The sequence below is a fragment of the Bison bison genome, unplaced genomic scaffold (genome assembly GCF_000754665.1).
Source record: "Bison bison bison isolate TAMUID 2011002044 unplaced genomic scaffold, Bison_UMD1.0 scf7180017845418, whole genome shotgun sequence".
Classification (NCBI taxonomy): domain Eukaryota; kingdom Metazoa; phylum Chordata; class Mammalia; order Artiodactyla; family Bovidae; genus Bison; species Bison bison.
This window is the reverse complement of record NW_011475991.1, coordinates 65,440-93,322: the sequence shown is the minus strand read 5'-3', so window position 1 is coordinate 93,322 and position 27,883 is coordinate 65,440. Positions and strand designations below refer to the sequence as shown.

Below are 27,883 nucleotides of genomic sequence, written 5' to 3'. Positions count from 1 at the left end.
AGGAGTTCGTCAAGGCTGTATGTTGTTACCCTGTTTATTTAACTTATATGCAGAGTACATCATGAGAAATGCTGGACTGGAAGAAACACAAGCTGGAATCAAGATTGCTAGGAGAACTATCAATAACCTCAGATATGCAGATAACACTACCCTTATGGTGGGAAGTGAAGAGGAACTCAAAAACCTCTTGATGAAAGTGAAAGAGGAGAGGGAAAAAGTTGGCTTAAAGCTCAACATTCAGAAAACAAAGATCGTGGCATCCAGTCCCATCACTTCATGGGAAATAGGTGGGGAGACAGTGGAAACAGTGTCAGACTTTATTTTTTTGGGCTCCAAAGTCACTGCAGATGGTGATTGCAGCCATGAAATTAAAAGACGCTTACTCCTTGGAAGAAAAGTTATGACCAACCTAGATAGCATATTGAAAAGCAGAGGCATTACTTTGCCAACAAAGGTTCGTCTAGTCAAGGCTATGGTTTTTCCTGTGGTCATGTATGGATGTGAGAGTTGGACTGTGAAGAAGGCTGAGTGCCAAAGAATTGATGCTTTTGAACTGTGGTGTTGGAGAAGACTCTTGAGAGTCCCTTGGACTGCAAGGAGATCCAGTCCATTCTGAAGGAGATCAGCCCTGGGATTTCTTTGGAAGGAATGATGCTAAAGCTGAAAGTCCAGTACTTTGGCCACCTCATGCAAAGAGTTGACTCATTGGAAAAGACTGATGCTGGGAGGGATTGGGGGCAGGAGGAGAAGGGGACGACAGAGGATGAGATGGCTGGATGGCATCACTGACTCGATGGACGTGAGTCCGAGTGAACTCTGGGAGTTGGTGATGGACAGGGAGGCCTGGCATGCTGCGATTCATGGGGTCGAAAAGAGTCGGACATGACTGAGCGAGTGAAGTGAACTGAACTGAATGAATAATAGTGTTGAAAATCTATTTATGTGCTTTCAGCCATCTGTATATCTTCTTTGGTGAATTGTCTGTTCACATCATTTGCTCATTTAAAAAAACTGAGTTGCCTGTCTTATTCAATTGCAAGTCTTTTGTCAGATATATGTTGTACAAATATTTTATTCAACTCTGTGACATGGTTTTTAGCTTTTTAACAGTACTTTTTAAGCACAGAAATTTGAACATTTGAAATACAATTTATCATTTTTTTCTTTTATAGTTTTTGCTTTTTGTGTCCTAAGACATCTCACCCAAGATCATAGAGATTTTAACCTATATTCAATCTTATAATAAATGGCTTCTGGCTTAACCTTCATGCTCTCAGATTGCTCTCCTCTTCCTTTATTTATGTAGTGACTACGGACTTCACATAACTCTGATAGAAATGTATTGCATTTTAAAGTTAATACTTGATATGTGACTTCTCCACCATCCTGTGTCTGTATAGTCGTCCTTCAGTATCTACGGGGGTTGGTTCCAGGATTCCCACACCCTACTCCCAGATACCAATCTGTGGATACGCCAAGTCCTTTATGTAAAATAGTGCAGTATTTGCATATAACCTATACACATCCTTCTGTATACTTTAAATCATCTCTAGATTATTTATAACACCTGCTGCTGCTAAGTCACTTCAGTCGTGTCCGACTCTGTGCGACCCCAGAGATGGCAGCCCACCAGGCTCCCCTGTCCCTGGGATTCTCCAGGCAAGAGTACTGGAGTGGGGTTATAACACCTAATGCAATATAAATGTTATATAAATAGTTTCTGGTGCATGGTAAACTCAAGTTCTGCTTTTGGGAACTTTCTGGATTTTTCTGGAATATTTTAAACCTATGTTTAGTCAAATCCATGGATACCAAAGGCCATAGTGGTCATGCTTATACCAGGAAGACACATCCACAGACTTTTCTGGGACCCAGGGTTTCTCCTAGACAGCTGTTTTCCTGTGTTTCAGCAGAGGATGTAAGTTTGTGGCATGGTAGTCAAGCAGCTAATTACCACAGTTCATGTGGCTTTCACAGAAGACAACTACATCTGTTAAGGTTTCTCCCAGGCCCCATCTCAAATTCTTTACACTTTTTAACTAGCTCGACCCTCAAATCCCACCTACAAGTTTAAACTAAGGCCTGGAGACTCCAGACTTGTTAGTCAGATCCAGAGCAGCTTAATTCCAAACCTTTGCTCTTCCCACTATAATAACTGCCATAGATTGTGATTGGAGTCTTATTAACATATAAGTGAGCACATTTTGGGAAACAACATCAACCTGATTTTCCTCTTTCTTACATCAGATGCATCTCCAGTTGAAGTTTAGGCATCTGATTCTGAAGTCCTGCCATGGGATCTTAGAAAAGACTTTCCCAAAGAATGGCTGTTTATCCCCAGGGTTTCCCCAGTGGCTCAGCGGTAAAGAAGCCACCTGCAATGCAGGAAATGCAGGGGATGCAGGTTTGACCTCTGGGTTGGGAAGATCCCCTGGTATAGGGCATGGCAACTCACTCCAGTAGTCTTGCCTAGAAGAACTCCATGGACAGAGGAACCTGCTGGGCTACAGTCCATAAGGTTGCAAAGAGTCAGACACAATTGAAGCCACTGAGCACGCACACAGGCACAGAGAACAAGCTTACCTTTCTCAGCCCATGTGTCCCCAGGGCCACATACAACAGGGCTGTGTAGCTAGTGCACTGCACAAAAGTACATGGCTAAGGCGGCAAGTTGGGATTAAAATCTAGCTGCTTCGTTCCAGCGGTCCATGGGGCTCTGTCTCCCCAGAGGCGCACAATTCTTGTTTATTCCCTATAAAAGCAACACATTTGCTAGCAGTGGCCTTGTCCTTTAGGTGAAGTTAACCAAACTCCTGAACCTTAGAGAAGTTACACGTGATAAAACTTAGCTAACTAAAGGCAAAGGAGAAAAGGAAAGATATACCCTTCCAAATAACAGCAAGGAGAGAGAAAAAAGCCTTTCTCAGGGATCAGTGCAAAGAAATAGAGGAAAACAATAGAATAGGAAAGACTAGAGATATCCTCAAGAAAATTAGAGATACCAAGGGAACATTTCATGCAAAGATGGGCACAATAAAGGACAGAAATGGTATGGACCTAACAGAAGCAGAAAATTTTAGGAAAAGGTGGCAAGGATACAGAGAAAAACTATACAAAAAAGATCTTAAAGACCTAGATAATCACAATGGTGTGATCACTCACCTAGAGCCAGATATCCTTGAGTCTGAAGTCAAGTGGGCCTTAGGAAGCATCACTACAAACAAAGCTAGTGGAGGTGATGGAATTCCAGCTGAGCTATTTCAAATCTTAAAAGCTGATACTGTGAAAGTGCTGCACTCAATATGCCAGCAAATTTGGAAAACTTAGCAGTGGCCACAGGACTAAAAAAGGTTAGTTTTCATTCTGATCCCAAAGAAAGGCAATGCCAAAGAATATTCAAACTACTGCACAATTGCACTCATCTCACACACTAGCAAGGTAATGCTCAAAATTCTCCAAGTGAGCCTTCAACAGTATGTGAACCAAGAACTTCCAGACATTCAAGTTGTATTTAGAAAATGCTGAGCAACCAGAGATTGAAAGAGGAGAGTGAAAAAGCTGGTTTGCAACTCGATATTCAAAAAACTGAGATCATGGCATCCAGTCCCATTACTTTATGGCAAATAGTTGGGGAAACAATGGAAACAGTGACAGACTATTTTCTTTGGCTCCAAAATCACTACAGATGGTGACTACAGCCACGAAGTTAAAAGACACTTGCTCCTTGGAAGAAAAGCTATGACCAACCTAGACAGTGTGTTAAAAAGCAGAGATATTACTTTGCCAACAAAGGTCCATCTAGTCAAATCTATGGTTTTTCCAGTAGTCATGTATGGATGTGAGAGTTGGACCATAAAGAAAGCTATGTGCTGATGAACTGATGCTTTTGAACTTCAGTATTGGAGAAGACTCTTGAGAGTCCCTTGGACTGCAAGAAGATCAAACCAGTGAATCCTAAAGGGAAAAAAAAGGCCCTTCCTGGCTTTATATTTTGATCACAACTTTGGTCACCTTCTCATACTACTTTATCTACTTATTTAGTTAATTGTTTTCTTATTTGTTTTTTACTTATTTAGTTAATTGTGACCCCATAGACTATAGCCCACCAAGCTCATCTGCCCATGGAATTCTCCAGGCAAGAATACTGGAGTGGGTTGCCATTTCCTTCTCCAGGGGATCTTCCTGACCCTGGCATTGAACCTGGGTCTCTTGCATTGCAGGCGGAAGCTTTACTGTCTAAGCTACTAGGGAAGCCCAATTTCAGGTAGGGGGCTTAGTTATTGTTATCTCACCAAGATGTTTTAAGTTGGTGATGCTTTTCAGTTGGAACTCTTTCTAAATACATTTTAAATACTTTTCATATATTTATAGAATGACTGTTAGGTTTTACTTGGCTTTCATTGCTGTACCTGCTAGTTTTTACTCTTTGGATTTTTATTTTGTTCATGTCTTCTTCTTTGCTATCATGATGTATTATTTTTCTTTGGAGAGTGTAACTGAATTAGAGGAGGTAGGTAAACCATGGGCTTCCCTGGTGACTCAGATGGTAAAGAATCTGCCTGTAATGCAGGAGACCTGGTTCAATCTCTGGGTCGGGAAGATCCGCTGGAGAAGGGAACGGTAACCCACTGCAGTATTCTTGCCTGGAGAACTGCATGGACAGAGGAGCCTGGTGGGCTACAGTCAATAGGGTCACAAAAAGTCTGACACAACTGAGCAACTAACACACACAGGTGAGCCATGGTGTCTTTTATCTCTCATATGTGCCACAGTCAGAAAAAAACTAAGAACCTCTATCTTTTGGGAAGATTGTTATCCACTTTTCATTTAAATTATTTCACTTCTGGTACTTCATCTAATAAGGTTCTTACATGACTCCTATCTGTCTGGTAATCCCTGTTTATTTACCATCTCCATCATGGAATCTGATACTTTGATTTCCTGACAGTGACTTGCCCCAGAACCCTCTTGGGAGTTGGTGGTTTCTTTTTGCTGAAGCTAACTATATGCTTTGTAAGAATAACCTTTGTCCATCTGCCTGTCATCTTGTCTGAACACTCAGTATTAAAAGATTTATCCTTTGTGTGAACAAGCTATTTAATGCTTCTGGGGAGCAATACATCATTTCTGATGTTTTCTTTTGACAACCAAAATAGTGACAAGATTGCAATGGAAGAAAGGGCGAAGAAAGGAAGGAGAGCAGGGAGAGGTGGGTCGGGCTAATGCTCTGTTTCATTTCCTCTCTCTTCTTTCAGTCCATGCTTGGCAGATGGACTTAGCCTATTTAGGTGATAGGGAGCATCCTCAGGTTGGGATGTAAAATTTTGTGTTCACTGCTCAGCAGTGCAGTGTGGATGAAACAAGTGGCCACACAGCCTAACTGCATGGCCAAGCCACATGTCGTTTCCTCTCTGATCGTGTTTGTTGCTAAGAAACAGGCATGGGATCACACCAAAGTCGCTTTTTATGTAACTGTCGAGTCTGTATTGTTTCGTTTTCACATTGCCAAGTAGATTCCTGACCTAGGGAGGGAAAAAATTACCTCCTCGGCATTGGAGCCACCACCCCAAACCTCACAAGGCAACGAGATTTGAGCAAGACATGAGTTGTCAGCACCCAGAAAGACAAGAGCACCCAAGACCAGGTCAGCCTGGCCAGCCAGGTCAGTCCCCTGCACCTGCTTGGACTGTCAGCTCCCCTCACAAGCTGCAGGGCTTACATTGAAACAACCTCCCACCCACTCACTCATGCTTAGAGGTTGGCCAAGTGTGCCACCTCCATCTCTCCTCTATCTAACCATGGCTGCAGCTGGGGAGGAATTATGCTAAGGAGGTGGAAAGCAAATACTAGGAGGAAGGAAATGAAGAAACACTTGGGTGTGTTTTCTGAGTCTTATTTCACCTTTTCACTCTCATCGCTACTGAACTGGAACGGAACAAACTTCTCCGCATACAACCATTCATTTAAAAATGGTCCTGAAATTTTATGGTCTATATCTGCCTAGCAGAGACTTTCCTGACAAATGGAAATGTTCCCATGACAAATGGAAAAATAGGCAGATGGCTAAGGAGGTGGGTGAGAGCAATAGAGAGAAGGCAGAGGAATGCAGAAGCTGAAGCAGGCAAGAGGCTTTTTCCTGAATTTCTTCTCTTGCCATCAAACCTTTATCCCTGATGGCCAAAGACCTGGCTCTTTCATCAGTGGGAGAGGCACCCCTCATCTGCTAAAGATAGTGGAGGTGGGGACGAGGAAAAGAGAGCACTGTGGAAAGGGATTGTGGGGTGAATATTTAGAGCCAGAAGACACTGTCATACCGATGTTGACATCCCTGCCTCTGAGTTTAAAATGTCAGTGGAATAAGGGCTTCATCAGTCTTAGTTGCTATGTTTACTCTTCGAGACAATGATCAGATAGGCAGCATGGCAGAGAAGGAAGAAGAAAGGGCCTTGAGCCAGGGTTGGCAGGATCTGGATTCTTGCTCTAGGGTCGGTACTTGCACAGGAAGTGTTGGCGCTCATCGCATTCTTTGCTGGTCCAAGTTAAAAAATCTGCAAGAAAATAAACAGATATTTAAATCCACCCACTTGCTGTGTGAGTTTATCAGCATTATCTGGGTGTTTGCTTGAACCCATGGATAGGGTACAAAAGTTTGTGGCAGCTTGACTAGGATGTCAATAGTCAAAGCTATGGTTTTTCTAGTAGTCATGTATGGATGTGAGAGTTGGACTGTAAAGAGAGCTGAGCACCAAAGAGTTGATGCTTTTGAACTGTGGTGTTAGAGAAGACTCTTGAGAGTCCCTCGGACTGCAAGGAGATCCAACCAGTCCATCCTAAAGTAAATCAGTCCTGAATATTCATTGGAAGGACTGATGCTGAAGCTGAAACTCCAGTACTTCGGCCACCTGATGCAAAGAGCTGACTCATTTGAAATGACCTTGATGCTGGGAAAGATTGAAGGTAGGAGGAGAAGGGGAAAACAGAGGATGAGATGGTTGGATGGCATCACCGACTTAATGGACATGAGTTTGAGTAAACTCTGGGAGTTGGTGATGGACAGGGAGGCCTGGCGTGCTGAAGTCCATGGGGTCGCAAAGAGTCAGATACAACTGAGAGACTGAACTGAACTGAACTGACTAGGATGTAGAGCCCAGTTGTTAGGTCAAACACCAGTCTACATTTTGCTGTGCAGGTATTTTTCTATTTAGATGTGATTTAAAGGCCACCCACTCCAGTATTGTGGCCTGGAGAATTCCATGGACTGTACAGTCCATGGGGTCGCAAGAGTTGGACATGACTGAGCAACTTTCACTTTCATTTGCATTTAAATCAGTAGACTTTGCATAGAGATTACCCTCCAAAACTTGGTAATCATCTAATCAGTGAAGGCCTTAAGAGAAAAGACTGAGGTCCCCAGAGGAAGGAATTCAGACTACTCTCCTCAAGCCTACAACATCAACTTGCAGGAACATCCAGCCTGCTGACCTGTGCTGTGAACCTCAGATTTGCCAGCCCCCACAATTGCATGAGGGCTTCCCTGGTGGCTCAGCTGGTAAAGAATCCACCTGCAATGTAAGAGACCTGGGTTCAATCCCTGGGTTGAGAAGATCCCCTGGAAGGGAACAGCTATGCACTCCAGTGTTCTGGCCTGGAGAATTCCATGGACTGTATAATCCATGGGGTCACAAAGAGTCGGACATGACTGAATGACTTTCACTTTCACAACTCCATGAGCTGATTCCTTAAAATAAATTTCTCTATCCTACATGCTCTGTCTGTCTGTCTCACTCTACCTTCTCTTTCTTTTGTTTCTCTGGAGAACTCCAAGACAAGCTAAAAGAAAAATAATTTAAACATCATACACAATTTCAGATGCTCCATACCAGCATTGCTTTTGAGGAAGGCAGGGCTTGACATTTTATTGTTGTTGTTGTTGTTTTATCGCTAAGTCGTGGCCAACTCTTTTGCAACCCCATGGACTGTAGCTCATCAGGCTTCTCTGTCCATGGGACTTTGAAGCATTTTTGAGGAGAGGTTCAATTTTTTTTCTTCCAAAAAATAAGCTCCACAGAATGGCTTGCCAATCTGGTGTGTCTACCACTGAGCGATGAGTTGCTCCCCAGTTGGCTGTCTGCCTGGCTTTGACTTGTAGATCTGGCTCTGGCACTGGCACCAGGGTGTGTCAAGTTGATGGGATAAGAGCCTGGGAGGTGGGGCATGGAGGTACAGCCAGGCAAACCAAGGTGAGGTGCCTGGTTCTCAGGAGGAAGAGGAGATAGGTCCTGACCACTCCCTCAGCCATAGGGCCCAGAGCTGGGCCACAGAGTGTAAATGAGATGGAGACGCAAACATTCTGGGCATTGCCAAAGTGTGGGGCAAAGAGAGCATGGCACGAGCTTCAAACGACCATGGGGAACGCAGCAAGCTCCCCAGTGGGCACTAACTTAGGAAAGTGTCTCTTTTCCCTCATTCCTCCATGAAAGAGGGGCAGGTTCAGGGAGGGGTGTAGGAGACCATACTCGCCTCCCTTCCAGGCCATGAAAGCCACAAGCCAAGTCTGCACAGTGATAAGCATCTGACATATATTGGGGCTTCCCTGGTGGCTCAGCTGGTAAAGAATCCGCCTGCAATGCAGGAGACCCGGGTTTGATCCCTGGCTAGGGAAGATCCCCTGAAGAAGGAAATGGCAACCCACTCCAGCATTCTTGCCTGGAGAATCCCAGGGACAGAGGAGCCTGGTGGGATATAGTCCTTGAGATCGCAAGAGCCGGAGTTAATGACGAAACCACCACTACCACCATGATGATTAGTATTATTTTTCCCTCTATACAGAGTGGCGTCTGAGGCACAGAGAAGTAAGGAATCTGGTCAAGGTCACACAGCTAAGTGAAGGAACTAGACTCCTACCCCAGGCATTCAGAATGCAGAACCCAGGCCCTTGACCTAAACTATATTAAATATGAAATTTATTTTTCAGTTGTAGAACCCTAGTTATCATTACTCAATATCTCATGGTGAACCAGTAGGTAACTCAGGAAGCACTGTGAAATACAATTTTCCAAAGGGTCCTGGTCTTTTTAAACAGAAAAAAGGAACAAGTTCAGTCACACAGAGAAGCACACACATGGAGTGTGTGTGGCTCTAATTGGGGACACTAATATTATACCTTGTGAGTCTTAAACAAACTATATAGCCCCTGAGTTGGTGAAGCTAAATCTGTTATATAAATATAAAGTTACATTGACAGGGCTGAGGGGAACACACTTTTGAATTCTACCTTCACCAGTTTCTAATCCTTGCTTCCTTCCTTGAGCTTTTCTGCCCCGAGAGCCTGTATCCTGAGAGTGGAGAGCTGGGCTGAGTGAACGGGAAGAGAAGTGTCCTGTGGCCTGGTGTTCTCAGGTGGACGACTGGCTTCTGGTTCCCACACAGGACACTTCATTGTTGGGAACTTTGCTGATGTGGACACAGACTGACAGTGTGAGGATTTTGTTTCAGAGCTCCATCTGATTGAGACCTTAGAATCACGGGAGGGACCTTGGGAGGCCATGGTCCCCTGCTCCCCTGGAGCTTGGTCTGGCATCCAGCCCTAGGGATTCTGATGCTGTCAGTCTCAAGCGATCCCTGAAATTCTAAAAAATTTTAAAACATTCCTTAGCTGACTCTCATGTGCTGCAAGCCTCTTTTAATGCTTTTTAAAAAATTTTAATTATTTATTTTAATTGGAGGATGATTACAATATCGTGATGGTTTTTGCTATATATGAATACGAATCGGCCATAGGCATACATGCAGCACCCCCATCCTGAACGCTTCTTCCACCTGTCTCCCCACCCTATCCTCTAGGTTGTCCCAGAGCACCGACTTTGAGAGCCTTGCTTCATGCATCAAACTCGCACTGCTTATCTATTTTACATATGGTAAAGCATGTGGTTGGTTCAATGCTATTCTCTCAAATCATCACATCCTCTCCCTCCCCCACTGAGTCCAAAAGCCTATTCTTTGTGTCTGTGTCTCCTTCGCCGCCCTGCATATAGGATCATCAGTACACCTTTCTAGATTTCACGTATATGCATTAATACACAATATTTGCCTTTCTCTTCTTTAATGCTGCAGCTGCAATAACAACCCATGCGTGTGTGCTCAGCTGCTAAGTCGTGTCTGACTTAGCCCGCCAGGCTCCTTCTGTCCGTGGGATTTCCCAGGCAAGAATACTGGAGTGGGTTGCCATTTCCTCCTCTTGGGGATTTTCCCAACCCAGGGATCGAACCCATGTCTCCTGCATTGGCAGGCAGGTTCTTTACCATTAAACCACCAGGGAAGCCCCAATATCAACCACAATGTCCACTTTTGCTTGGTTAACTCTACTGATTGGTTTCTCACTACTTTCTAGGGTAGTTCATTATATTTTTGGACCATGCTGATTGTTGAGAATATTTTCCTTGGCTTGAGTAGAAATTTACATTTTGGTAGCTTCTACATATTGGTCTTGGTGTGTTCCTTCCATCAGAGATGACTTATTCTTTAAACAGCAGCTGTAGTCCCTTCGAGACTGTGGGAAGTGCCTCCTTGGTCTGTGATATGACCCACTTATCTCCGAAGGTTTGCTTAGTGCTCACCTCAGAGTTTGTCTCCACATGTTCATTACTTTGCTGTCAGAAAGTTTTTGCATATAACCTTTATTCTTCAGACAATAGTAAACCTGTTCCACATCCCTTTCCACCTGAGCCCCAGCACCTGAGTCCTCAGTCCTGGCCCTTCTCAGGCTCACCCCCTGGCTAGTGGGGGAATCCTGGTGACACTACAAAGGCCTTTTAAACACACTGGGATGTTCTCTTTCAGATCAAGCATATTTTACATCTCTGACATTCTGTTTCCTTTCCATGTCACTTATTAGCCATGGTTCTCATATAGGAGTGATTTTCTCCCTCCAGGGGATATTTAGGGCTTTCCTCGCGGCTCAGACGGTAAAGAATCTGCCTGCCAATGCAGGAGATGTGGGTTCGATCCCTGGGTCAGGAAGATCCCCTGGAGAAGGGAACAGCTACCCACTCCAGTAATCTTGCCTGGCAAATTCCAAGGACAGAGGAGCCTGTCAGGCTACAGTTAATGGGGTTGCAAAGAGTTGGACATGACTGAGCAACTAACACTTTCAAGGGACATTTAGCAAAGTCTGCAGACATTTTTGGTTGTTACAACCTGTGTGTATTTGTGTGTGTGTGTGTGTGTATGCTGCTGGTATCTGCTGGTTAGTGACTAGGGAATGTTCACCCTACAATGCACAGGGCAGGTCCCACAACAAATCATTACCCACCCCAAACGGCATTTGTAGCAAGGCTGAAAACCCTAACATATTAGCATAAAAAGCAAAGCTTGAAGGCAGGCAAGAGAATTGAAGAGGCTGCAGTGACGGTGTCCAGCCTGCAGCCGAGGTTCTGGGCACTATGTTCTGGGATGAAACTCAGAGAATATGAGCGAAGAATGCAGGCAAAGTAAGGTTTCCAGGGCTTATGGGGAACCCTGACTATAAAGAAGCCCGAAAGCAGTCACACATATTTGCTCCCTGTAGTCTGGGTTTCTCCAAATATGACATATTTCCCCCTCATGGTATAGCACAGAATTTTAAGATAAACAGAGACACAGATGTAGAAAACAAACGGATGGACACCTAGAGGGGAAAAGGGGAGGGGATGGATTGGGAGACTGGGATTGACATGTACACACTACTGTGTTTAAAATAGATAACAATGAGAAGCTACTACGTGGCACAGGGGGAAAAAAGAGGGGTCAGTCTGCTCACAGGCCATCTATTAAGTTAATCTTAACAATGCATTCCAATATACAGTGGGTGCAGACCAACACTATTTGATTCCACTTACACGAGATACCTAGAATAGTCAAACTCACAGAGTCAGAAAGGTCATTGGTAGATGCCAGGGATGGGGGTGGGCATAGGGATGTGGGGAGAGGGAAGGGGGATTTAGTGTTTAATCGGGACAGAGTTTCAGCTTAAAGAGGTGAAAAATTTGGGAGATGGAGGATGGTGAGAGTTGCACAACAGTGTGAATGTCCTTAGTGCCACTGAGCTATACAGTTAAACGTGGTTAAAATAGTGTGTTTTCTATTATGTGACTTTTACTATGATAAAAAAAACATAAAAAAGAGAATGTAAAAAAAAGTGAATGTAATCATTTGCTGTATAGCAGTAATTAACACAACATTGTTAATCAACTATACTTCAGTTAAAATGAGTTATTGAAAAATTTTTAAAAAAGAAAAAAGTGATTGGAGTAAAAGAAAATATTGATAACTGAACGGCTGGTACACTGATATGGCAAAGATTGTGAAATGGTCACAAATGGTCAGTGAGTAATGTCTGGGACAAGGCCTCTGTCCTGTAGAGTTGTGGGTGTGAAATGGTGCAGAGAGGAGTCAATGTCCAGCTTCGCTCTGAAGAGGAAAGAGAAGGAGCTGGGATTCAGGAAGAGATGTGGTAGAACTTACTGGTCTTGGCGTTCATCACAGCACAGTACTTGTTCTCACCCACGGACTTGCCAGACAAGGATCTGTAAATATACACGGCTCCATCGACCCACTGCCAATGATGCTTCTGCAAACGACAGGAGATGGGAGACACGTACACGTTAGCCTCCCCACCTGCTCACGGCCCAGATGGTCACCACAGCCCACTTAAACACAGCGTTCACTGTAAAACTTGGGAAAGCACAGAAATGTGTGAAGGGAAAATAGAAAAGCACTCCATTTAACCTTCAGGAAGACAACATTACTAATATTTTACCATATTTACTTGTGGTGTAACCATTTTTATCTATCACAATATTTTTAGTACTGAAAAATGTGGTAGCCTTTAAAACATATATATTCAATTTTGTAGTATTTTGCTTTCCAAACATTTTTTAATGGTAAGAATGTACCACAATTTACCTTGCTGATTCTCCTATTGATTGATGGTCATGTTGTTTCCAATTTACAATTACTGCAAAGAATACCGCTATGAACAATTTTATTTGTAAAGCTGTTTATGCACTTAAAATTATTTTTTAAAACTAGAATCCCAAAAGTAGAATTAATGACCAAGGGGCATGCATATTTCAAGGATATTCAAGTGCATTTCCAAACTGCTTTTCAAAAACAGTTCCGTTGTAGGAATTTATACCCTCATTTACTGGGAAATTTCTCCTTATCTTAAAAATACTATTCATTAAGACAAAGCAAACATCTAGTAATCTAAGTCAAATTATATTGTTATTCTAATTTGTATTTCTTTGATACATTCATTGTACAATTCATTAGGCAGTTTACTAGCCGCAGTCATGAAGGTAAAAAATTAAATTAAAAAAAATCTGGTAGAAATTCCTTCAATTAAAAAAATAAATAAAAATCAGATAGAAATAGATGTAAATATTTATCTTATCTTTGAATGAGAGAGCTCTGGTTAATAGCAGTGTAAATACTAACAATATAAAATTAATTGTATAAATCATTTGTAACATCTATAGCAAAGTTTATTAAGAAACACAAAGTCTAGGATTTTTCTCCTTGTATTCTTTGTGCTTTTTTTGGTTAACATAGAAGCTCCACAAAGAATCTATAAATTGCAGGTCCCACACAGAGACTTCAGCAACCTCACATGTCATTTCTTACAAAGAGGTACTGAGAGGGGTAAAATGAAAGACCAGTGAAGAAAGTTAAGGAGGGCATAAGACACATGACCGCATCTGGTGAAAAGCTTAACTGAAAGCTTTCCCCTTTAACTCAAGATCTAATTGGAATTTAATTAAGCGGGATCTCACAATGAGACTCTGTGTGTGTCTGTGTTTATTTGTATATGTATATACCCCTATATACTTACAGAAACCTCTTTTGAAAGGCTCTGGGGAGCTGGTACTTTTGTGTTTGAAAAGGTTTGAGAGGGCTCTAAGTGGGGGTCTGTAAGTGGAGGACATTGCTTTGTCCCTAACCTGGACGCCTTGGCCTCTATCAGGTGGAGGCAGGTGACTGAAGACCTGCTGTGTGTGCCCTTGCCAGTGGGCCCGGGCCCGTTTCCCAGACAGGAGCTGTCTATCTGTTTTTCCCACGGGGCCATGAGTGCGCCAGGTCTGAGGTTACCTTCTGTGGGTCATGCAGGCCAATCCACACCGGCTTGTTTCTTTGATAGGCACGTATGTACTTTGCTATGGTGCTGGCTTCCTTTAAATTCAGGACAGATGCCAAATGGGCTCCGTTTCCATATGACTGACACTCGAGCTGAGGGCAAGGAGGAGATATGAGGTTTAAAAACATAGCCCACAATCTAAATGTCCATCTACAGACAAATGGATGAAGAAGATATGGTATATCTTTTTTATGGTTGAGTAATAGTCCATTATGGGCTGAGTAATAATGGACTATTCAGTTCAGTTCAGTTCAGTCACTCAGTCGTGTCCCACTCTTTTCGACCCCATGAATCGCAGCATGCCAGGCCTCCCTGTCCATCACCAACTCCCTGAGTTCACCCAAACTCAACGTCCATCGAGTCCGTGATGCCATCCAGCCATCTCATCCTCTGTTGTCCCCTTCTCCTCCTGCCCCCAATCCCTCCCAGCATCAGAGTCTATTGCTGCTAAGTCACTTCAGTCGTGTCCGACTCTGTGCAACCCCATAGACGACAGCCCACCAGGCTCCCCTGTCCCTGGGATTCTCCAGGCAAGAACATTGGAGTGGGTTGCCATTTCCTTCTCCAATGCATGAAAGTGAAAAGTGAAAGTGAAGTTGTTCAATCATGTCCGACTCTTAGCGATCCCATGGACTGCAGCCCACTGGCTCCTCCATCCATGGGATTTTCCAGGCAAGAGTACTGGAGTGGGGTGCCATTGCCTTCTCCGAGAGTCTATTACTCGGCCACAAAGAATAATGAAATAATAACATTTGTGGCAGCATGGAAGGACCTAGAGACTATCATACTAAGTGAAGTAAGTCAGACAAAGACAAATACCATATGATACCGCTTCTTGGTGGAATCTAAAAAATGATGCAAATGAACTTATTTACAAAACAGAAACAGACTCATAGTCATAAAAAACAAACTTCTGGTTACCAAAGGAGTCAGAGGGTGAGGGATAAATTCGAAGGTTGGGATTAAAATATACATACTACAATATGTGAAACAGATAAACAACAAGGATCTACTGTGTAGCACAGGGAACTCCACTCAACATCTTGTAAAGACCTATAAGGGAAAAGAATCTAAAAAAGAATATATTAATAGAGGTGTATGTATACCTGAATCACTTTGCTGTACACCTGAAACTACTAGGATACTGTAAATCACCTGTATTTCAAGAAAAATTAGAAAAAAAAAAAAAAGAAAGAAAAGCACAGCCTTCACCTCAGAACCCTAGCTCACCATGCAACATGCACACACAGCCCCCGCCGCCTCTCAGGACAGAAGACTTCCTGTCATCATGGGAGAAAGCACAATGTCACAGGTGTGAGGTCTCTTTGAGGCCAGGTCACGAGCTTTAGGGCCAGGAGAAGTACCTGGGGTCCTGGACTCGCCTCTCATTTGTGTATGTGACCTTGACAAGTCTCTGTACCTCTCTTCCTCGTCTGTAAAATGGAGGACATAATTATGGCTACACAAGGGAGTTGTTACGAGGATGGAACTGTCATAATGATGTATTATAGTAATACACTTCAATAAGTCTGAGACCACGGATTGTAAATGTGCCATTCTCTAACTAGAAACTTACTGCCCAACTGAAAAAATCATTTTATATACACACACTTTACAGACAGACAGAGACACATACTTTATGCTCTCCTGGGCTTTGTTACGGGATCTGCCTACATGATAAAACTTAATTTAATAAAAGCATGGTTTGACTGTGGTTGCTACTCTAATGCTTGCCTTTGAACTTGCTCAGTATTAGATGTGGTTACTGTTTCATGATAATTTAGTCCTGGAGGAGGGCATGGCAACTCACTCTAGTATCCTTGCCTGGAGAATCCCATGGACAGAGGAGCCTGGTGGGCTACAGTCCATAGGGTCGCAAAGAGGTGGACACGACTGAAGTGACTTAGCAGTCCTCACACTAAGTGCCAGCCACTTTACAAAACCCAAATGTTTTTACATCCATAATTTCATTTGCCTTTCAAATTTGTGAGGTGTAGATGCTGGATTCCCAGTCCACGTTTTGGGAGTGTACCAATCACAAAGATTGCTGGGACAGAAGAGCAAACAGGCTCAGTTGGTTTAAGTGATATTTTCCCTGTAAGTTCACATGGCTAGAACCCAGGGCTCTGCTTCTGCGATTGGGTTTACCTGTCATTTTCATGCCAGCTCCATTGCCTCCAGGAGTTTTGTGAACTAAGATAGCAACTAGGAATCAAGAAGCACAGCACTGTGGGGTCAATTTCTCCAGTCCTTCCTGACACCTTCTCTGCACTCTGGTTCAGGAGTGGTTAACTCTGCTAAGGCTTGGTAGCAATCTTATGGATTGTTTTTGCCTTGAAAATCTGAACTGAGCATCTACCATGTGCCAGAGGTTTTTTGCAACAACCCCAACAACCCCATGGAATGAAAGCAATATCCCCATGTTACAGAAGAAAACTGGTAAAGCGAGGTATAGCTCTAACTAATGCCTGGCAAAGCGTGATTTAAACGCACACCTATATTATTCCAATATAGACTTGGACTTCCCAGGTGGCTCAGTGGGTAAAGAATCTGCCTGCAATTTAGGAGACACAGCAGACGCAGGTCAATCCTTGGGTTGGGAAGATCCCCTGGAGAAGGGCAGGGCAACCCACTCTAGTGTTATTGCCTGGAGAATCCCATGGACATATGAGCCTGCTGGTTACAGTCCATGGGGTCGCAAAGAGTCGGACATGACTTAAGTGACTGAGCACACATATTATTCCAAAGCTCCCCGGATATCTTCCTCTTTGTTTCGGTAGAATTAGCATTGGGCTCTCTGGGGACAGGCAGTACAAATGTCTGAGGCCATTGTGGGCCCAGATTGTACCCCATATCCCCACTGGTCTCCCCAGTCGGTCACTCCAGTAAAACAACCACAATTCAGAGACACAGCAGCCCTGACTCCTCACATTCCGAGGTAACTTACTCTGACTGGCTAGGTGTGTATCTCTTAGGAAAGCCTCAGTGAAATAAAACCAATGCGTTTGTTGAGCTGTGGGGTCACTAAGGCCTTCCATGTGTTCGGAATGCTTCACTCTCTGTCAGGTGGCTCTGAGGCTGGTAAATCTTGTACAGCAATTCAAGTTGTTCTTTCTGTAAGTTCCTCATCTCATCCTCTTTGGCTTAATGTGCTTCTGTCTTTTTCCCTGATAACAGACTCTCCGAGGGGAGGCTGTCTCTGGTTCATTCTCATGCCTTTGCAGCAACCCCAGGGTATGGGCCTGTAGCATGCCCTCCATTGATTTGTCGTTGTTCAGTCACCCAGTCGTGTCCAACTCTTTGCGACCCCATGGACTGCAGCACGCCAGGCCTCCCTGTCCCTCACCATCTCCCAAAGTTTGCCCAAGTTCATGTCCACTGCATCAGTGATGCCATCCAGTCATTTCATCCTCTGATGCCCTCTTCTCCTCCTGCCCTCAATCTTTCCCAGCATCAGGGACTTTTTCAATGAGTCAGCTGTTCGCATCAAATGACCAAAATACTGGAGTTTCAGCTTCAGCATCAGTCTTTCCAATGAGTATTCAGGGTTGATTTCCCTTAAGATTGACTGGTTTGATCTCTTTGCTGTCCAGGGGACTCTCAGGAGTCTTCTCCAGCATCACAGTTCGAAGGCATCAATTCTTTGGTGCTCCATCTTCTTTATGGTCCAACTCTTGGACCATACATGACCACTGGGAAGAACATAGCCTTGATTATATGGACCTTTATTGGCAGAGTAATGTCTCTGCTTTCCAACACACTGTCTAGGTTTGTCATAGTTTTCCTGCTTAAGAAGCAAATGTCTTCTGATTTCATGGCTGCAGTCACCACTGCAGTGATTTCAGAGCCCCCAAAAAGGAAATATGTCACTACTTCCATCTTTTGCCCCTCGATGTGCTCCATCGATGCTTACAGCATTAGAGGAATTGAAGAGGTAACCCTCTTCTCTCCACTTCACCTGCCAGGTGACTTCTCAGAACACCAGGGAAGGACCCTTGGCTCTGAGTTGAATGATACCTGGAGCTTCGAATGTTCCCTTGCTCTAGAGACACCTCTCTGAGCATGAGCCAGATTTCTTACCTCAGCCTCGGACCAGTTTCTCAGCTTCCGGAAGTATCCATAGCAATATGGCCCATGGTAAAACCAGCCGGTAGCACAGCTAGGTCTCACTATAGTGGCTGTGCACAAACAAAAGCAAATACAAGTTACAAAGGAAAGAAAAAGCAGTTCAACACCTTAGCCAGTTTAAGACCCAGGTCACCTTGAAGGAGGAGAGCTGAGCGCCCTGGAGGAAGGCTCTCTCTCAGCTGCCACATCTTTATACTGTTCACCTTTCTCCTAGCATCTCCAGAGGGGGCTGTGGTCTTTTACCAGAGTACTTCAGCACTGGGGAAAAGGAGATCACCAGATCTTTGAGGATACCGGACACTGGCTCTGAACTGACACCGATTTCAGGAGACCCCAGACATCACTGAGGTCTTCCAGTCGAGTAGGGGTTTATGGAGGTTGAGCAATCAATGATGTTTTAGCTCAGGACTATTTTCCATGGACCTAGTGGTCCTCCAAGCCCATCCCTGTGCTAATCTCCTCAATAATGGAATACGTAATTGGAATAAACATCCTCAGCAACTGGTAGAATCCCCACGCTGGTAGCAAGATCAAACAGATGTAATTCAAGAGATCACAAGAGTGGATGAGGGGCATCAATTGGTGCCATCAATCCCTATAGTTTTAGGCATTATAGGGAGCAAGTGGGTTTTTCTTTTTTTTAATCTAGGGGAATGCACGACCGGTTAGATGGCAAGTTGGCAGAAACTTGAGAATGAGGGGCTGTAAGTCAGTAGGCAGGGGAGGGGAACATTTTAGGCTAAGGGGGTGGGTGAGCAGAGAAATGGCAGCAGGAAGAGCAAGCACTTAGGTTTGCTGTACATGTAGAGGATCTGTCAGGCAACCACTATAGAAAACAGAAGGAGAGAGTCAGGGCCCAGAAGCCAGGGAAACCATGATTCAGAGAGAAGCACAAACTCTTTCAGCTAGTGGACTGATGAATGGACCATGGCACTGAAACTGCTGGAAATGCAGAGGACCCAGGTAATGAAGGGGATGCTGAGCTAGTAAGTCTGGACTTTGTGCCAATGTGGCTGCTCGGTAATGCTGTGGACGCATGCAGGAGTCCTTCCACCCCCAGCGCATGTCCCTGCACTGCTGTGGTCAAATAGCCTCTCCTCTCTCCTCGGGCAGATGACGCCGCTGTCACTTGCCTGACTTACGCTTCTGTTCTACGTCATTGTGTGTGTTAGCCCCTCAGTCATGTCCAACTCTTTGAGACCCCATTGACTGAGGTCTGCCAGCCTCCTCTGTCCATGGAATTCTCCAGGCAAGAATACTGGGGTGGGTTGCTATTCCCTGATCCAGGGGATCTTCCCAATCCAGGTATCAAACCCCTGTATCCTGCATTGCAGGCAGATTCTTTACTGCTGAGCCACCAGGGAAGCCCTGTTCTACTTCATTCCTTGCCTACAAATCTCCTCTCCTACAAATCTCCTGTTGTTTTCAGATAAGCTCTCCACTCAGTTGGGCATTCAAGGGTGTTCATAGCCTGGTCTTATAGCCCTAGTGAAACACAGCTTCCTGTGCAGCGGCCCCAGCTGCAGCTTGGAACATGACGCTCATGGTTGACGTAGATCCTTTGCTTGTGCTCTGCTTTGTACCTGTGAATGATGGACAATGACTAACCGAGTGGAGGCACAGCAAGAAAAGTTTCAGTGTGAAAGTGTCTCTTTTGCCCTTTCCTGTTTGCCCATTTTGCTTGCCTTTAACCTTGCTTGTGTGCTAAGTCACTTTAGTCATGTCTGACTCTCTTTGGGACTCTATGGACTGTAGCTCACCAGGCTCCTCTGTCCATGGGATTCTCCAGGCAAGAATACTGGAGTGGATTGCCATGCCTTCCTCCAGGGGATCTTCCTGACCCAGGGATTGAACCCACATCTCTTATGTTTCCTGCATTGGCAGGCAGCTTCTTTACCACTAGCACCACCTAGGAAGCCCTCTGTTTAACCTTGAAAAAGCCTAATTATAGGCATTAAATCACTAGGCAATTTAACCTAACTCCTGACTTATGCTCTCCTGAACGCATACTACGCCTTGTCTAAACTGCTGATTGTTTTTCTAGATAAAAAGAAATAAAAATGAAGAATTCAGCAGTTAAAAGATGTCGTTGTTGTTCAGTCACTAACTCATGTCTGACTCTTTGTGACCCCATGGACTGCAGCACACCAGGCATCCCTGTCCTTTACCATCTCCTGGAGCTTGCTCATACTATGTCCATCAAATCGCTGATGCCATCCAAGCATCTCATCCTCTGTTGGCCCCTTCTCCTCTTGCCTTCGGTCTTTCCCAGCATCAGGGTCTTTTCAAATGAGGATGAAAAGTATTGGAGCTTCAGCTTCAGCATCAGTCATTTCAATGAATATTCAGGGTTGATTTCCTTTAGGATTAACTGGTTTGATCTCCTTGCAGTCCAAGAGACTCTCTAGAGTCTTCTCCAGCACCACAGTTGGAAAGCATCAGTTCTTCAGTGCTTATCCTTCTTTATGGTCCAACCCTCACATCCATATGTGACTACTGGAAAAACCATAGCTTAGACCATATAGACCTTTGTCGACAAAGTGATGTCCCTGCTTTTTCATATGCTGTCTAGGTTTTCTTAGCTTTTCTTCCAAGGAGCAAGAATATTTAATTTCATGGCTACAGTCACCGTCTGCAGTGATTTTGGAGCCCAAGAAAATAAAATCTGCCACTGTTTCCACTTTTTCCCCATCTATTTGTCACGAAGCGAGGGGGCTGGATGCCATGATCTTAGTTTTTTCAATGTTGAGTTTTAAGCCAGGTTTTTCACTCTCCTCTTTCACACTCATCAAGAGGCTCTATCCTTAATAGTCCTCTTCTCAAACCTGCAGGCAGATCCTGCAGGCAAGATGACATTGGAAAATTCAACCAGTCTGCACACAGTGGGGAATGGTGCAGAATCCAATTTCCTGCATCAATAATTCATTAAGGCTCTTCTGTCTTTCTCCCCTTTAAAAATCGTCAAGGCTGAGCAGAATCTTTGGAGTTGGCCTCTGGACACAAGTTCAGCTTCTCCCTAGACTGCCAGCTTTTCTGAGTCAAGCACCTTTCCTTTCTAAGCAACAAGCAGTCAAACTGGCTAACAAAGGGGTACCTCAAACGAATCAGGAACAAGCAACATAGAAGCTCATATGCTTAAATACCTTACCTTCTCCTATCTTCAGGAATACGAGCATCAGCATTTGATGTTAAATAAAAAGAACACCTTTATGCCACTGCTGCTACTCCTGTTGCATTATCACCAGCTTCCATGTGCAGAGTGCTTCCTTGGCACCAGGCACTATGCTGAGGGGTTTATTTGTACTACATATGTATCTTAGGGAGGCGAGGAAACAGACCGGGTGGCCACCCGTCTAAGATCACACAGGGAGGTGGAAAAGCCACTTTTCAGATTCAGTTCTCTAACTTACGAATCTGTGTTCCTGCCACCAAACCTCTCAACTTTGGCTTTTATAAAAAAACAAGAAATTGGAAATATGGCAATGAAAATCATTAGAGGGTTGGGATGCCTTGGTTATTTTATCAGGGGGAAAGAAAGTAAAAGACATCCTTGACTCTTAGAGTAAAAATTGATCTTCTTAAGGAGAAGGCTGACCACCGATTACCACTCCAAATGAAAAGGCTTGAATTTCAGTAAGGAACAGTCTGGAGAGAGATTATGAAGCATGCTTTTTGATTGAACACTGGTGAAAAGATTCTGAAAGAGGTGGAAGGGAAGAGTCCACGTCTCTGACTCCAGTCTGAGGATAAAGGCCCCTTGCTTCACACCAGGTGCTCCTCGTTCAGTTCTCCCTGATTTCTCTTTCGAACTCTGAAGTGACTCTGCTCGGCATCCTGTGGGCAGATGTGTAAGCACAGATTCTCCGCCACCAGGCACTTTCTTTTTTCCTGAATCCAGGTAGTGAGAGCAGAGCTCCCAGTGGCACACTGGAGGACCTAGAGGGGTCAGGGCAAAGCACACCTTGGGTCATGCTTAAGGCCGGACCACCAGTGCGCTCTCTCTCTCCCTGCCCCTGTGTCTGTTTTGAGCGTCCTTCTCAGTTTCTGTCCATGTCGCTCTGTTCGGCTCCCTCTGAGCCTCTCTGTGTCTTTCTGACCCTTCCCGTGTATTTCTCTTTGTCTCTTGCTGTCTCCCCACTCACCCTGGTGTCTCTGTCTCCCACTAGCTTTCTGCTGGTCTCTGTGCCTGAGTCTCTGTGTGTTGATGACTGTCTGTCTCTCTGCCTCATTCTCTCCTCTCCTTCCTCCCCCCTCACCTCACCACGGACTTCATGATACTACAGCCAAGGCCGCGGCACCCTGACGGAGATGCGTGAGCTCCTGGAGGGGCAGACTGCGCTGCTCTGCTGGGGCTGCCGCTCTGCCTCCCACCACCTCACACCTCATGGAGCATTTACTATGTCCCAGGAGCTGTTCCAGGCATTCCAGTCACCCTCACAATAACCCTGGCAAGTAGATTGTCACTAACCTCAGTTCCAGAGGAGAAAACAAAGGCAGAGAGTTGTCAGGTCCTGGACTCCTACAGCAAATAAGTGGCAGAGACAGGATTTGACCACCCAAGATGGTCTGACTCTAAACAGAAGCTCTCAGTCATTATAGTCATTGAAAGTGAAAGGGTCAGTCCCTCAGTCATGTCCAACCCTTTGCAACCCCATGGACTGTAGCCCACCAGGCTCCTCTGTCCGTGGAATTCTCCAGGCAAGAATGCTGCAGTGGGTTGCCATTCCTTTCTCCAAGCAATCTTCCCAAACCAGGGATTGAACCTGGGTCTCCCGTATTGCAGGCAGATTCTTTACCGTCTGAGCCACCAAGTTTGCAGCATTGTAGTCATTAGGCTCAATTTATTTATTAAAAAACCCCTATGAGCCAAGTACATTCATTTAGATTGCCTTGTTTAATTACCAGAGCTTTCCTAAGTAATAAGGATGTATATATCCCCCCTGGACAGATAAGAAAACCTCTTCGGGGGTGAAGTAACCTACTGAAGACACTCTTGGGGAATGAGGAGGGATCTGGGAGAGGAGCCAGTGCCCAGAAGCCCTAGAACTCTGATTCCGCCACTCCTGGTCCTAGACTCCTCATCCATACACATGCAATGGCAGGAGGTTTTGGCTCGTAACATCCCACCTGGACTACTAATAGCCTTTTTGCTCCACCACTTACTAGAAATGTGGCCTTGGGAACATTATTTAAACTCTTTTAGTTTTGGTTTTCTTGTTTATACACTGAATCATAGGGTTGTTGGGAGGATTAAGTGGGATAACACATGTACAATGATTAGCACTGAGTGTCTAGTAATTGTCAAAAAATAGTAACTACTTAATAAATTGTAGCTATCAAAATAATCACATTATCATTATACCCATGTAATATGTTTTGAAAATAGTAACTAGTTAGGATGTTTTTTGTTTTGTTTTTGTTTTCTATTGGAGTATAGCCGATGAACAATATTGTGAGAGTTTCAGGTGAACAGTAAAGGAATTCAGCCATGTATATATATATGTGTGTGTATATATATGTATATATGTGTATCCATTCTCCCCCAGACTCCCCTCTCATCCAGGCCGATGCATAACATTGCTCAGAGTTCTCTGTGCAGTACAGTAGGTCCTTGTTGCTAATCCATTTTCAGTAGAGCAGTGTGTACATGTCCATCCCAACTCCCTCACTTCAAGCCCCCCCAGGGAAGCCAGGACCAGAGCAGCAAGGCCCTAGCTACCCAGGCTGTTGATTAGAAATGGCCATGGAACGCGGCCCTCTGGGGGAGCTTGAGGCCAGCCTCTCCCAGTCTTTCACACGCTAGCACGTTCCAGAGAAAGTGGTTGAGTTCCCCAGGTCCTGAATGGCCGTAGATGGTTGAGAGAGCTGATAGCTGGACCCGTAGACTTCAGCCATGAACATGAGGCCCCAAGAACCCTGCTTCTCTTTGTATCTCCTTCCAGTCACTCTCTCCCCTGGCCTAGGTATCCGCGCGGGGAGAAGTGCTGGGTCATGTACAGCCCTGCGCCCTCTCAAGAGACCTCTTCTCAATAGAAGTGCTGCTCAGGCGAGTTTCTTCACCCCCTGTACCACATACGACACCAGCAGGGCCTCTGCAGACTGTCAAAGCAGCCAGGATGCTTATTCTTAGCTCATATATGAAGCTTTCTTCCCCTGCTTTCTCCACTGGTAGATTCTAGGGTATTGCTTACAATCTCACAGGTGTGTTACTTTGGTATTTTATTTATAAAATATTTTATTTTTGTTTATTTATTTATTTGTCTGTGCCCAGTCTTAGTTGCAGCATGTGGGATCTTAGTTCCCTGACCAGGGATTGAACCCAGCCACCTGCATTGGGAGCACAGAGTCTTAGCCACTAGACCACAAGGGAAGTCCTGACATGTGACTTTATACTTGATGCTGGGCCTATATGTGTGTTGGAGCCATCTCTCCAACTAGTCTGTATGTTCTTTGCAAACTAGAATCCCCCAATATGTTTAAATAGGAAAATAATGCACAAAACACTGGGTAGTTCTAATTATAGTTATCATTACTTGACTGCCAGGTACAGGTACTTTAAATACATTACCTCCACCCTTCATAATAAATTTGCAAAATAATTATTATAATCTACATTTGATTGATGATGGTTTCACTACGGCTTACAACCATACAAAGAACATTGACTGTGGGCTCAATTCCAGCTTAGTGACTGATACTCACCATCCAGGACTTCAGTGCTGATTACACAGCTCATCAGAAAAACCAGCCACATGCTTTTCAGAGCCATCTTCCTCTTCCCCCAGGGACAGAAGTGCTTCAGGAAGCACAGATCTCAGAGTCTTTGTCAGTTTTTCCTTGATATTCCTGGATTCACCCAGATCTGAAATTTCAACACATTTATACTAGTGAAGTGGACCTAGGAATTTATAAAAGCCAAATCGTATTAGTAAATGCATGCTTCTCAGTCGCTCAGCTATTCCCAATTCTTTGTGATTCCATGGACTGTAGCCTGCCAGGCTCCACTGCCAATGGGATTTTTCAGGTAAGAATAATGAACTGGACTGCCGTATCCTCCTCCAGGGGATGTTCCTAATCCAGGGATCAAATATGTGTCTCCTGCATTGCCTGCATTGGCAGACAGATTCTTTACCTCTGTGCCACCTAAGAAGCCCAAATCATAAATGAAGGAAAAAATATTTCTCTGGCTAAACCCAAATTATACAACAAAGGGAATTTGAAAAGATACATGCACCCCAATGTTCATTTCAGCCCTGTTTACAATAGACAAGTCATGAAGAAAGTGAAAGTCACTCAGTCATGTCTGAGTGACTCCTTGTGACCCCATGAACTATACTGTTCATGGAATTCTCCAGGCCAGAATACTGGAGTGGGTAGCCTTTCCCTTCTCCAGGAGATTTTCCAAACCCAGGGATCGAACTCAGGTCTCCTGCATTGCAGGTGGATGCTTTATCAGTTGAGCCACCAGGGAAGCCCCCAGACAAGATATGGAAGCAACCTAAATGTCCATCAACAGATGATAAAGAAGGTGTGATGAAACTAGAGATTATTATACTAAGTGAAGTCAGTCAGAAAGAGAAAGATAAATACCATATGATATCACTTACATGGAATCTAAAATATGAAACAAAAGAACTTACAAAACAGGAACAGATTCACAGGCTTGGGAAACAAACTTATGGTTACCAAAAGGGAAAGTTTATGGGGAAAGGGTAAATTGAGAGTTTGGGATTGATATATACAGAGTATCTTTAAAATAGATAATCAACAAGCATCTACTGTATAGCATAGGGAACTACACTTTACTACTAATAATAACTCCACTTTTCTGTAATAAAAGAATTTTAAAAAGAACATATGTATACATGTATAACTGAATCACCTTGTTGTACACCAGAAACTAACAGCACTATAAATTAATTATACCCTGCTGCTGGGAAAGACTGAAGACAGGAGAAGGGTACGACAGAGGACGAGATCGTTGGATGGCATCACAGACTCAACTGACATGAGTTTGAGCAAGCTCCAGGAGATGGACAGGGCAGCCTGTTATGCTTCAGTCCATGGGGTGGCAAAGAGTCGGACACGACTGAGCGACTGAACAACAACATGCTTCAATAATAGATAAATAGGAATCTCAAGCTAAATATAAAGATTAGGAAAAATTATCTTATGTCAGCCTCTAAGCCAATGCCAAAGATCTAACTCTGCTGGGCTGAATGGTTTCAAGTCTGAAAGCATTTGGTATACTCTGAAGAGCTCGCCCTTGCTATTCTAAGCACAACCAGCAGAGGGCGTCCAAAGCAAGCTTTCTCTCAGATGAGGCAGTATTTGAGCTTTAATAGTTTAAGTCCAGAGAAGGCAATGGCACCCCACTCCAGTACTCTTGCCTGGAAAATCCCATGGACAGAGGAGCCTGGTAGGCTGCAGTCCATGGGGTTGCTAGGAGTCGGACACGACTGAGCGACTTCACTTTCACTTTTCACTTTCATACACTGGAGAAGGAAATGGCAACCCACTCCAGTGTTCTTGCCTGGAGAATCCCAGGGACGGGGGAGCCTGGTGGGCTGCCGTCTCTGGGGTCGCACAGAGTTGGACACGACTGAAGCGACTTAGCAGCAGCAGCAGCAGTAGTTTAAGTCAATCAAGTCAATCCCAACCGTGAGTTTTTAAATGTTAGAATTAAAACTGAATATGTTATCTAATATCTCCACTTTACAATTTAGAAAACCTGAGGTATAAAGTCATTTTCTCATTGTCACACAGCTACAAGATTTCCTAACTTTAACTTTCTTCCCTTTACACTTAGGAGATATCACACTTTTAAAAAAATAATTTTATTTTTCCTGTGACTAAATAGTACACAAATTATTAAAAGATCATTGAAAAACTAGAGAATACGAAGCAATCTTCCAGAGAAACAATTGAGTGAAGAGCTTATTAACATTTTTCTAGGCATGTGTTGTTTACATAATTTTGTATAGAGTCATATAATTCTGAAACATGGTTTTATCTCTCAGAAACAGATTGATTGTAATAAACATTCTTCCACTCTCATAACTTTTATGAAGTTTTGCTTCTGTCTTTAGTATAAATTCACGTACGTGAGAGCCTGCTAAGTTGCTTCAGTTGGGTCTGACTCTTTGCAACCCTATGGACCGTAGCCTGCTAGGCTACTCTGTCCATAGGATTCTCTGTCCATGGGATTCTCTAGGCAAGAAAACCGGAGTGGGTTACCATGACCTCCTCCAGGGGAATCTGCTGGACCCAGGAATCGAACTCTTGTCTCTTACATCTCCTGCATTAGCAGGTGGGTTCTTTCCCGCTAGCACCACCTGGTAAGTCTGAATTCACATACACAGGGTTGTAATTTCACAGAACACACAAATTGTCACATTGATATTCTTGGCTAAAATACCCTCTGAACCTCGAGGAGTAGGAGGGAGGCTCAAGAAGGAGGGGATATACGTATACTTATAGCTAATTCAGGTTGTTGTACAGCAGAAACCAAGACAACATTGTAAAGCAATTATAATCCAATTAAAAAATAAATTTAAAAGAATTTTAAAAATGCCCTCTGAA

General features: G+C 44.1%; 1 protein-coding gene across 1 annotated transcript in view; it reads right to left on the bottom strand.

Moving 5' to 3' along the window:
* Positions 1-5,457: 5,457 nt before the first annotated feature.
* The window catches only part of REG4 (regenerating islet-derived family, member 4), a 24,245-nt gene continuing 1,819 nt past the window's right edge, over positions 5,458-27,883 (bottom strand). Inside the window, exons 2-6 of the mRNA XM_010834443.1 lie at positions 25,004-25,163; positions 18,254-18,351; positions 14,128-14,265; positions 12,502-12,607; positions 5,458-6,548 (exon numbers count right to left, since the gene is read on the bottom strand). Coding sequence (XP_010832745.1) covers positions 6,481-6,548; positions 12,502-12,607; positions 14,128-14,265; positions 18,254-18,351; positions 25,004-25,070 — 477 coding nt within the window. The 5' untranslated portion in view covers positions 25,071-25,163 and the 3' untranslated portion in view covers positions 5,458-6,480. The remainder of the gene's footprint in view (positions 6,549-12,501; positions 12,608-14,127; positions 14,266-18,253; positions 18,352-25,003; positions 25,164-27,883) is intronic.